We start from the raw sequence: 12,480 nt of genomic DNA on the forward strand, positions 1-12,480 counted from the left end.
TTTAACAGGTTCTCTGTGCGTTCATCCAGCCCCGCGGGCTCCTTCACGTACAGGACAGATAGGTTAGAAATTCTTATCACTCGCAACTTTCCTGATCCATAAAATTTAACCCCTTCCAAGGAGAGAAAAAAAAATACAAAAAACCAAAAAGCCCAAGTCAGAATTAAAATGGAAGGCAGAGCGATGGTGCGGAGCAGTCGTTTTTGATTTGATCTATAATGAATACGGGTATGGGGGTGAGACTGCACTGACCTCCAGGGCTGCTAAAACCACAGGATAACAAGATGTTTATCTTCTTTTTCCTTAACACTTAGTTTCTTCAATTAAAAACCAAAAAAACCACTGATAGCACAGCTTTCTTGGTAGAAGTGAGGATGAGGGAAGGCACATGGGGACTCCCCCCTCCCTCCCTAAAATTAGTGGGAAAACGCATCTTAACAAAGGTTAACTCTTGAAATGTGATTGGAGGAGGAAGGCTTAGCTGGACAAACGTATCAGAAAGTGCTGCTCTACTTGGACTCTGCCCTCTGCGAAGGCCAAAACCCAAAACCAAACTCAGTGCCGTCCAGTCGATTCCGACTCATAGCGACCCTATAGGACACAGTAGAACTGCCCCATAGAATTTCCAAGGAGCACCTGGCAGATTTGAACTGCCGACCCTTTGGTTAGCAGCCGTAGCACTTAACCACTAAGCCACCAGGGTTTCCTCTGCGATGGCACCTTGCTTCAATCTGCGCTAGTTTGTGGTGGTTGAGGTCGTTGATGGGGTGGAAGCAGTTCCACAGCCACATACTAGAGCGTCCACATTCAAGGACAAAGATCACAAGAGCAATCTAGACTAGACATGAGGTGGAATCCAGGAACACCAGCTTTGACAGATGAAAGCCAAATACAGGTGCTTTCAAATGGGGTGTCCAAGACCCAGTAAGCCTGATGTGTAAAGAGCGCCACAGGGGGTAGGATGAAGGGGTGCCAGCGGGAGGGAGCCCCACTAGCAAGGCGTCTTCTGAGCCCCTGGTGTCGGCGGGGACTCTGGCCACTGGCCAAAGCCCATCACATCTGCTATTTGTGCCACTGTAAGATCTGTATTCTCTCTTTGTTCTCCAAATCTCAGTTGTCCTATTGTGGCTCTGATGACCTCGAATAACCCTTAGCAGTACATTTTATTTTGAAGGGCAGGGCCTACTAGGGGTGAGGTGCACAGGGAACCCACTTTAGCTTCTGTGACTATCATATATCAGGGTGAGCTCTGATTCTGTAACCCAGCAGGCCCCAAGGGCCAACAACTAGCCCCTCAAGCTCTGTGTATGCTGCCTGCTGGACGGATCCTGTGCTGGCCACAGCCTCAAGGCTCCCTTTAACTAGAGGCTCCCTGTGGGCCGTGCCTGCTGACCCACCCCTTCTGGAAAGGCCTTTCTGCCTGCATGGTCTTCAGCTGCCTTCTGGGGCATTTGATGTCCAGTTACCCCGGCCTCACCTGTGGGCAGCGACCACTGACCCACCTTTGGAAAGCCCTCTTTCTGCCTGCTTGGTCCTCGGCTGCCTCCCGGGATGTCTTCCCCAAGGCCCTGCATTTGGTGTCCAGTTACCCTGGCCTCACCTGTGAAAACGTCTGTGGGAACAAGAGGGGATGTAGCCACGGGGAGCTCAGAGGTTCAGGAAGGCTGGGGCTTGGAGAGCTCAGAGGTTCAGGGGGGCTCGGGCTCTCAGGGAGTTCAGGGGGCTGGGGCTCTGGGGGCTGCTGCCTGTCTTACAAGGGGTCAGCCACACAGGGCAGTGTGTGGGGCAACTGAGAGTCCTTCACTTCTCTTTTCCTTCTGCTCAAAAAATAATAAAGTCACACATCACTTTAAGCTGAGTTTTTTTTTTCTAATTCACTCTCAAGACAGACGGAAACTGACAGAAATCTTTCTCAAAGAACAGTAGCTTCACACTTGCAAACAATTTATACTCAAGAGATTACTGTCCCTGCAAAAGTCCCTAAAGAACCAATTCTGCTTTTCAGCAAAGCATGGCTTTACTTACTTTCAAAAAGGAAGAGTAGGGGGCAGACTCAGTTAAAATATCAGAAGGCTCCATTGTAGGGGCGCGTGTCACACTCGCTGGTGTTAAAAGCCTACAGGCCCGAGGCCCAGTCTGCCCCGTCCCAGCCCTGTGCCCTGAGAATCATCACTCGGTGCCTTGGGGTTTGCTTGTTCTTCTGCAAAACCCTAGTCCCATGTGCCACAAAGGAGGATTGGGAATATAAAACTTGATGACATGGGTGAAAAATGATAACCTACAATCCTTGTGTGTGAACAGTTTGTCAATAATTTCCTAACGGCTTCCATCCTAACAGTTCATTTGAAAGGTGTGTGTCTAGAACCACAGATATGTGTTCCCACCTAAACAATGGTGGTCAGAACTCAAGACCCATTGAATGAGCTTTGGCCAGCCACACTGCTGAAATGTGGTACAACTGAAAAGGAAGAGAAAAGTGAGCAGCACTGCTTCAATGCTGATAATAAAGCATTAAGTTAATTAGAAGCCATTTTTAATTCACAAGGGTGCACAACGGTGCTTGGTGTCAGTGGAGACCCTCCTCCCCTGTGCTCCTGTAAAGCAACCGTGCGCTGTCTCTGTCCTCCACCTCACATGTACACTGGACACCACAAGCGGGTCTGAGCTGGGGCAGGAACTCGGGTCTGCCCCCAGCAGGGCGGAGCAGGACGTGCTACAGAGCTGAGGTTCCCAGCGTGACAAGAGGACATGGAATGGACCCGCCACCCTGACCACTAGGGCGTGAGCTGGCAGGAGGTGGCAGGCTGACTTAGAGTGCTGCGCTCAAAGCCGGGAGCTTGGTTTTGCATGTTTGTTTCCGCATGCTCCTCATTCATTGCAGCCCCTGAGGCTGACGTGTGTCAAAGAAAAACTGTGCACCATAGGGTTTTCAATGGTGACCTTTTGGAAGTAGGTTACCAGGCTTTTTTTCTGAGACACCTCTGGGTGGACTCAAACAGCCAACCTTTTGGTTAGCAGCCGAGCCATTAACGGTTTGCAACACTCAGGGACTCCACTAAATAAGCAGGAGCATGTATTACTCATTTTATAGATATGGATTAAAGTAGTACAAACATGGATGCGTACTGTGGAGAAAGCATCATGTTATTTCACTGTGTCCTTGTAACACACTGGAAGATCGTGAGGACGTACTGTTTTACAGAGAGGGAAACAGACGAGCAGAGATGATGTTGCATCCCCAGTTACACAGTGAGCTGACTGCTGAGTCAACAGTCAGGCTATCTCTCCCTGACGTCCACGTTCTTCTCCTGGGAACTGAGTCGTAAGGTGCCATATCGACCAGCGTCACTGAGTGTCAGTCATGGGGTCCTTCTCAGAGCCCAGGGCCTGGTGCTCCATGCTATCAGACACCGTCCAAGTCGCGGTCAAGGGAAGTGACCTCAAGTCCTGTCAACTCTCTCCTTGGGCCAGATCAGATCATTGGAAGGCTGTGCACCTGGGTCTATAGATCCTGGCCTTCTATGGCTGAAGATGCATTTTGTATCTCTGGCTTTTGTGGAAGCTCATTACAACTAATCACATTTGCCATAAAAATACCTCAAGTCCTTGATTACCCTAGGGCTTGTTACCTGTGATAAAGATTTAAAACAGAAAACAATTCTTAGAATTTGTTAGACAAAGTGTTGCTCCTGTTGGGGAATGTTTGCACACTCCCTTCTGAGAGTAACAGCGAGTGGTACAGAGCACTGAGTGTTGTTGTTAGGTGCTGTCAAGTCGGTTCCGACTCATAGCAACCCTGTGTACCACAGAACACTGTGTCAATCCATCCCATTGAGAGTCTTCCTCTTTTCTGCTGACCCTGTACTTTACCAAGCATGACATCCTTCTCCAGGGACTGATCCCTCCTGACAACATGTCCAAAGTATGTGAGATGCAGCCTCACTGTCCTTGCTTCTAAGGAGCATTCTGGTTGTACTTCTTCTACCGAGACAGATTTGTTCATTCTTTTGGTAGTCCAACGTATATTCAATATTCTACGCCAACACCACAATTCAAAGGCATCAATTCTTCTTCGGTCTTTCTTACTGTCTAGCTTTCACATGCATATGATGTGATTGAAAATACCATGGCTTAGGGTCAGCCGCACCTTAGTCTTCAAGGTGACACCTTTGCCTTTCAAGACCTTAAAGAGGTCCTTTGCAGATTTGCCCAGTGTAATCCATCTTTTGATTTCTTGACTGCTGCTTCCATCGGTGTTGATTGTGGATCCAAGTAAAATGAGACCCTTGACAACTTCAATCTTTTCTCCGTTTGAGCACTGAGTGTAACCTGGGAATCCTGCGTGCTTACTGCAGTAACATGCTTGTTACTCACAGGTAGGTGTCCGGTTACTCCTACTTACATTGAGAAAGCCAAGATGCAAGCTAAAAGGTGATGGAAATATACTTTCTGCCTCCTGTGAAAAATGAGACATTTTACTTTTTTTTTAATCGTGACATAGGTGAAAGTTTACAGAGCAAATTAGTTTCTCATTAAACCATTAATACACAAATTGTTTTGTGAAGTTGGCTGCCAACCTCTCAATGTGTCAACACCCTCCGCTTCTCCACTTCAGGTTCCCTGTATCCATTTTTCCAGTTTTCCTGTCTCTTTCTGCATTCTTGTCTTGGCTTTTGGGCTGGTATGCCCATTAGAAAAATGAGAAATTTTAAACAGCTGGGCCTAACTTTCCATTTAGGCAGGTGGGAAGCTGGCTAAATTAGTGAGAAGTTCAACTGTAGCAACTGTTCTGTGGTTGATACCTTTATGGCCTTACTTTGTGTGACCTAGACTTTGCACTTTTCTTTTTATTTTTTCCCTGTATATGTCCTTAGAGTAAGCTAACCTAAACTTTGTGGAATAAAGCAAAATAAATATATGTGTGTGTGTGTTTTGGATTGAATAATGTCACCTGAAAAGATATGCGGAAGTCCTAACCCCCACCTGTGACCGTGACCTTGTTTGGATATAGGTGATCTTATCAGTTAGGTTAACATGAGGTCATACTGGAAAGGGTGGGTCCTAAGCCCGTCTACATGGTGTCCTCATAGAAAAGAAGAAGATACACAGAGACACAAAGAGGGAAGGTAGCTGCTTGAACATGCACTTACAAGCCAATGAATGCCCCGGTCTATAGAAGCTGGGAGAGGCAAGGAAGGATCTTCCCCTAGAGCCTCCGGAAGTAGCATGGCATTGCTGATGCCCCTGAATTTGGACTTCCAGCTTCCAGAACTGCAAGACAATATGTTTCTGTACTTGTAAGCTATCTACTTTGTGGTGTTTTGTTACAGCAGCGCTAGGACACTAATACAGCATGTATTAAACACAAACACTCTTAAATGTTTCTATGATGAATACTTTTTTCCTAAACATTACACATAGATAATTCTATCCCCAGTGTATGACCAATGAACTAGTGAATGTTTTCCTAATGGTTTGTAACAGGATTTTGCCCTTACATACAGCAGGTGCATGACTTAGCCATGTAAAGTGCTGCCACCTGAAACAAGAAGGTGATGTTTTCATGATGAAGACATCTCTGCCCTGTGACACCCTGTTGAATGTATCTAGCATATATTTATCCTAATGGGCCTCATCTGTCCAACTCCGATTTCTGAAAACGCCTACCACATCCTGGGAGGAACCACAGGAATTCCACAAAGATCAGGGCGCCCTCTTCTGGAGGTTTCTCTCCCTTGATCTGTAATTCAGGGAGACAGTTTCCACACCCTTCAACTAAACAGCCTGCACTTTTAATCCCATGATTCATGGGCAATAGAGAGAGGCCAGGGGTGGAAGAAGTTCTGCCTGCCTTCCTGCCTGTCTTTCAAATTACAAGGGCAGCATGTGCGATGCCTGTGAGTGTGTCATTCAAAGAATCCTCAGAACTGGTCTACCTAAAGTTACCTGGTTTCTGCAAGCGTGGGCAACACGTTGTTCTCTATACCACTGTACCTTACAATGCTTTCTTCTTCCTTGTGTGCCTATGCAAAGCCATCCTACAGTATAATCGCAAAACTCAAGAAAAACAAACAAACAGTAACTGGAAGAAATAAAAAGTACATCCTAATGAACTGGAAGAAATAAAGAGTACATCCTAATGAGTTATTTGCTCAGATCTACAACAACCCTCTTGTGCCATTTTCCCTATGAAATGAAAAAGTAAATAGAACTTTCACGTGCATGGTTCAATAAACTATTTGCTTTGGACTTCACCAAGATTAGGAAGGAAGCTTGCCTGATTTTAGTTATGCAATTTGTGGTTTTAAACATTCAGTATGTGGGGAGCTAGCAACTTCTCATGCCAGTAACAGAGTCACAGCCCCGACTACAATGTCTCTCAGTCAGAGACTCGTTTACCAGCTAAAGTACAGTATTATTATTATTTTTTCCTGACATTCACAGAAACCTCTAGTATGTGTGTCCTAGAGAAACTTGTTAGGTAAAACTTTTTTTCCACATTCCCTACATTCTCCCTACCCCAATTCTTCTGACACGTGAACAAAATGGCGACCAGGAGCTTGACGATGGTGAGGCGTTTGCCAATGACTGAGTCGTGGTGGTCAGTGACCACAGAATACAGAGAAGCCTGGTTTCCTGTCGTACTTAGAGTATTTACTACCCAGTTAAGAAGAGATCTCTCTTTAAAGTGGGAGGGAGCTGCTGATCACATTTGGAGAAATGTTTATACAAATACATCATAATTTTAGAAGTCTCATGTATATATTCTCCAGCCTGATTTTAGTCGCTTTTTCCATCCACATGCGCTGCACTCTAAGACTGGAATGTATCTCAATTCCAAGAAGTTAAGAATGGGAAATTACGGGTTTCAAAGCAGCCTGACTGGCAGGGAGCACAAGTTTGCTTTGCCCCGTGATTGCTGTACACTTAGCAATGCCATCCGCCCTGTTGCTGTTGTTATTGGCCCTGACTCATGGCAACCTTACGTGTAACAGAACGAAATGCTGCCTGGTCCTGTGCCATCTTCATGGCTAATGCATTTTCAGAATCCACCCTGCCCGTTGTCAAATGAAGTGTGGATGTCTTCAGACGGCAAGCTCCTCGCACTTCCCCTTTGGTTCTGACTCAGCCTGACTGGACACCAGCCATAAATGCTGTGGAGATGACTACACCAGGAAGCCTTTCCCAATCCCTCTGCACTGGAATGCCTGGCATGGAGAGAGGCACGCTCACCCCGCAGATATGGGCAGCTGTTCCGTGGACCCAGCAAGAGTTGTCACAGTGAACTCAACAGGCATGAGATTGCCTGGGGTCTTGTTCTTTCCCACAAAAGACACACTGAAGTGTGAAATGCTTGAAATATCTTGCATTTCCATTCATTTCACATTCAACCCTAGATGAGAATTCTCCATATTGAACATCTGTTTGAAAAGGTTAAGGAGGACTGCCTTTGAAAATGCTTCAGGAATTACACCACCTTCCAAATTTAAGGAAAGGGTTTAATGTAGAATATCTTTTTTACATTACATGGTGTATATGTTATAAAAAAAAAAAAACCCAAAACCAGACCCACTGCCGTTGAGTTGATTCCGATTCATAGCGACCCTACAGGACAGAGTAGAACTGCCTGGTAGAGCTTCTAAGGAGTGCCTGGCAGATGGGAACTGCTGACCTCTTGATTAGCAGCCACTTAACCACTATACCACCAGGGTTTCCATATATGTTATATATATATATATATATATATATATATACGTATGTTGTTGTTAGGTGCTGTTGAGTCAATGCCAACTCATAGTGACCACGTGTGACAGAGTGGAATTGCACCATAGGATTTTCCTGGCTGTAAAAAGAGATTGCCAGGTTGTGTGTGTTCTCATGTGCAGAGCAACAAAACCCTCCCAGCTGAGGTTGAACAAGGCTGACTCGTGTCTGCTAACTCAAAGTTTGGGGGTCCCTACTGTGAATATCAAGAACAGCTGTTTATTTTTTTTTATAATTGATTGTAACAGAACAGCTGACATTGTTAGGAGTAATCCTAAAAGCAGTTAACTACGGGAATAAGGATAAAGATGATGTTTGCTTTAAAAAATAAGTAGGCTTGGCTGGAATAATTCTAAAACTTACTTTTATTCATATGTAAAACCTAAAATTGGACGTCTATATTATGCCCTTTCCTATTATGTCTTTTATATATATGTCACTGGAAACAGCAGTAAAGTGGTAGTGTAGAAACACTTTAATTTTAGAGTTTTATGAATGGATTTACTCTTAAAAGCTCCAGCACTCAGACCTTCCATTCGGATGCACAGAAGGGGGCCACCCTCCAAGTTATGAAGGGCTCTCATGCTGCTGCTTCTACTCTTTGTCACTGAGGACTGAGCACCCCACCACCCAAGGTGGTGCATATGCCCAGGCAAGCCCCCAAGAAGAGTTCTGTGAAAATCAATATGAAGCGAGCAGAAAGCAGGAGATGTGATGGGATTTCCTGCAGACTCGCCTGCCTGGTTTCCATGAAACAAATCCTCATCCCTTCCAGTCTCTGGGCCTTGGAGTTACATTGATTTCCATGGCACTTAAGATACTTCCACAGTTGTGTGTTTACTCAAGATGGATGGGATTATAGAAGAGAAAGGGATTTTTCAGAAGAAGCAGGTTAATCAGGAACAGAACAATTGGGTAGGTTATCTTTCCTAGCAAGTGAAGTATAAAGGAAGACCTCACTATAAACCAGCAGAGAGGTCAGGGACAGAGATGTGACGAGGATGGCCCTTTACTTGAGTGCCTACAACCAACAAGGTGGACTGACCCTAGTTAGTAGTTAGAAAATTGCTCCCTTTCCCTTTGATGGAAGCCCTGGATGGTGGAAATGGGTAATGCACTCAGGTACTAGCAAAAAGGTTGGTGATTTGAGCCACCATGAGGCACCTCAGAAGAAAGGCCTGGCAATCTGCTTCCAAAAAATCAGCCACTGGAAACCCTAGGGAGCACGGTTCTACTCTAACACGCATGGTGGGGGGGAGGGAGGCGCCATGAGTCCGAGTCAGCTTGAAGGCAAATAGTGGAGGTGGGGGTGGTTTCCTCTGATGCTTCGTCAGGATTCAAGAATGTTTAATACTGTTCTCTTCACCTTAGGGATGTGTGGAGGAAAGAAAAGAGGATCCATGTCAGGACAGACTGGCTCTAAGTCTCTGTTTAGCCGTGTGACCACGGGCAAGTCCTGTTAACGTACAGATCAAGTATGAACATGTTCATTCACTCATGGAGAGGGGAAGCCAAAACAAAGATGAGTAACAACATGTAAAGGCAATTTATCTTCAGGAAGGCACTATAAAAAAATGAAATTGTATAGAAAAGAGTTATTTCCAGACACCTCCTGGATCCTCTTTGTTGATAAAATAAACACCACAGTATCTAGGTTCTGGGATAATTTCACTTCTTCTTAGTTCTTTTTTTATCGTCGCTGTTAGGTTTTCTAACGCTCACACACAAACAGATGATTCAAGAAATACCACAGAGGAAGGAAAAACCTGGAAGATCTCTGGTGTCTATGTGCACAGGAAGGCATGCAAGAAATAAGGGGTTCAGATGCTGTGGTAACCACAGTGGCCATGGAGGGGGAGAATGGGATTTGGTGAGGGCAGTGAAGGGGTACTGACCTTCCAAGTTTTCTATTCAGTGCATTTTTAGTGATTGGAAGAGACTCATAGATTACTCCTATAATTAAAAAATTAAAAACCCTCCCAAAATGAGAATGTATTTCCACACAACTATCACCTGAGATCATACGTTCTAATTCTTATGTTACATACCAAATACATCATTGTCTTCTGAGGTCTCCTGGGGAAGTTCTCGAAGGTTCTTCTTTTTTTCTGATTCTCCTCTATTGGCATCACCATCCTGAGGAGCGGGGGACAAAAAATCCTTTCTTAAGATATAATGTTTTGTCATCAAAATAAGTGCTATGTCCACTGGACTAAACAAAAAGCTAAGAAGTTTCCTGAACATAACCAAACATTTCGAGAGACAGTGTAGCAGGATTGGGGAACTGGGGACCATGGCTTCAGGGGACTTCTAGGTCAACTGGCATAACAAAGTTTATTAAGAAAATGTTCTGATTCCCACTTTGCTGAGTGGTGTCTGGGGTCTTAAAAGCTAGTGAGTAGCCATCTAAGATGTATCAATTGGCCCCAATTCACCTGGAGCAAAGGAGAATGAAGAACACCAAAGACACAAGGAAAATATTAGCCCAAGAGACAAAAGGGGCCATGTAAACTAGAGACTCCATCAGCCTGAGACCAGAAAACTAGATGGTCCCCAGCTACCACCAATGACTGTCCTAACAGGTAACACAACAGAGAGTCCCTGATGGAGCAGGAAAAAAGTGGGGTGCAGAACTCAAATTCTAGTAAAAAGGCCAGACTTAATGGTCTGAGGCTAGAAGAACTCCAGAAGACATGGCCACTGGTCTTCCTGTTAACACAGAATGAAAACCATTCCTGAAGCCAACTCTTCAGACAAAGAATAGACTGGACTATAAGACATAAAATGATACTCATGAAGACTGTGCTTCTTCATTTAAGTAGATACTCAAGACTAAATGGGCAGCTCCTGTCTGGAGGTGAGATGAGAAGGCAGAAAGGGATAGGAGCTGCTTGAATGGACACTGGAAATCAGGGGTGGAAAGGAGGAATGTGCGGTCACATTATAGGGTTAGCAACTAGGGTCACATGACAATGTGTGCATACGTTTTTGTACGAGAAGCCAACTTAAGCTGTAAACTTTCACCTAAAGCACAATAAAAAGAAAAAAATATATAAAAAATAAGTGCAATGCATTTTTCTCTTCATACGTTTTTTAGCAGATAGTCACATTTTCTCATTTATGTTTTCAAGGTTTGAAATAGAGTCTTGGGGTTCAAAGAGGATTCTGAATTCAGGCTTGTTTTCCCTGCCTGAGATCTCAAGCATTCTCTTGGTACAGCTGGCTTAATCAGGAGGAACTTAATGTAGCTTTTCTGTAGGTTTCAGCTCTAATTCTGAGCAAGAACACAGAAGCAGTGGCACAACAAATGAACAACCTCATTACACCTTTTGCTGGAATCCCTTCTACTCAAGTCACCAGCAGATATCCCCATGAGTCGAGCAGAAGGTTTAATGGCGACTACAGGATTTGAAAGCAAGATTTGTCAAAGAGAAGATAGGTTGATTATGCCTCACATACATAGCTGGTGACCTCTTTGCTCCTCTCACCTAGTGTGGTGGAATTCTATCACCTGGATGGCCCTGGATGAACTTACATGGCTTTGGATAGCCCTGGGTGAACTTGGATGGCCCTGGGTGGCCTTGAATGACCTTGGGTGCCCCAAATGACCTTGGATAGCCCTTGGATTATATTGAGTAGCTCTGGATGGCCCTGGATGACCCTGGATAGCCTGGGCCTGATCCCTGGGATTGGAAGTGGCCCTATCCATTAAGAATGCCCTAATAGCACATACCTGTGGTGCCAGGAACAGTGGCACCTGTGCTCTGGCCCTGGCTATGACTCGTAGGAGCAGCACTGTGTAGGAGTGGCACATGCTTCACCCTCAGCCACAAGGAGACCTGGTATGCCCAGGGCCTTCCCTGCTCAGCACCTGTACAGGAAGCCCAGGGGTGAGTCAACAGCTGAAGGGGGAGACATGAAAACAGGTGGGGTGCAGGAGTGGGGCCGGATCTCTCCAATCTGGACCCTCAGTGTGGGCACAGATATTCCCCAGCGAGAAGGCTTAAGAGTTAGAAAACAGAAGCGGATGATTTCAGAGTGAATAGAGAGGCGACAAAGTGTCTTACAGAAAAAGGTTAAAGGGCCTACAGCTATTTAGCTGAGAAGAGCATGTCCTAAACCAGCAGTCGTTCCTAGGATCCTGAACTTTAGGGACGTGCATGGCTGCACTGGCTGGCGATGGTGGCGCTCCACTCCCCATGCCTATATCCATGTCCGTGTACTGATACACAGTGCAACATGGCTGAACCTTGGAAACTTTGTGCTCAGTGAGGGAAGCCAGTCACAAAAGACCACACATTGTATGATTTCATTCATAAAAAATGTCCAGAACAGGGAAATCCATACACAAAGAAAGTAGATTGAATGCAGTCCCCAGGTTACCAATGGCTGACTTACGGACAACTCATACTTAAGAACAGGCTGCCATAAAGCCTATTAAGGCAGTCCATTCTTAAGTACGAGTTTTCCATAAACTGGACGTTCATAACTCCATAACCCTGGGACCACCTGTGTATACTAAGACAAACATTTGACTGACGCTATGTAAGATCACTATGTACCTGTTCCGACTTACCTACAAATTCGACTTAAAGACTAACTTAGGAATGGATCTTGTTCTTAACCCGGGGACTGCCTGTAGGGATTGCTTTGGGCTGAGAGGGATGGGGAGATAGAGGGTTAGAATTAAAGCATATGGAATTTCTTTTTGAGGTG

The 12,480-nt window shown here is 45.2% G+C and overlaps 1 protein-coding gene across 2 annotated transcripts in view; it reads right to left on the reverse strand.

The window, feature by feature from the left end:
• MBP (myelin basic protein) overlaps positions 1-12,480 on the reverse strand; it is a 134,484-nt gene that overhangs the window by 77,948 nt on the left and 44,056 nt on the right. For both annotated transcript variants that reach the window (XM_049901898.1, XM_049901897.1), the window contains exon 3: positions 9,813-9,900. In XM_049901898.1, the coding sequence (XP_049757855.1) occupies positions 9,813-9,900 (88 nt within the window). The remainder of the gene's footprint in view (positions 1-9,812; positions 9,901-12,480) is intronic.

The sequence above is a fragment of the Elephas maximus genome, chromosome 11, assembly GCF_024166365.1.
Source record: "Elephas maximus indicus isolate mEleMax1 chromosome 11, mEleMax1 primary haplotype, whole genome shotgun sequence".
NCBI classification, from domain to species: Eukaryota; Metazoa; Chordata; class Mammalia; order Proboscidea; family Elephantidae; genus Elephas; species Elephas maximus.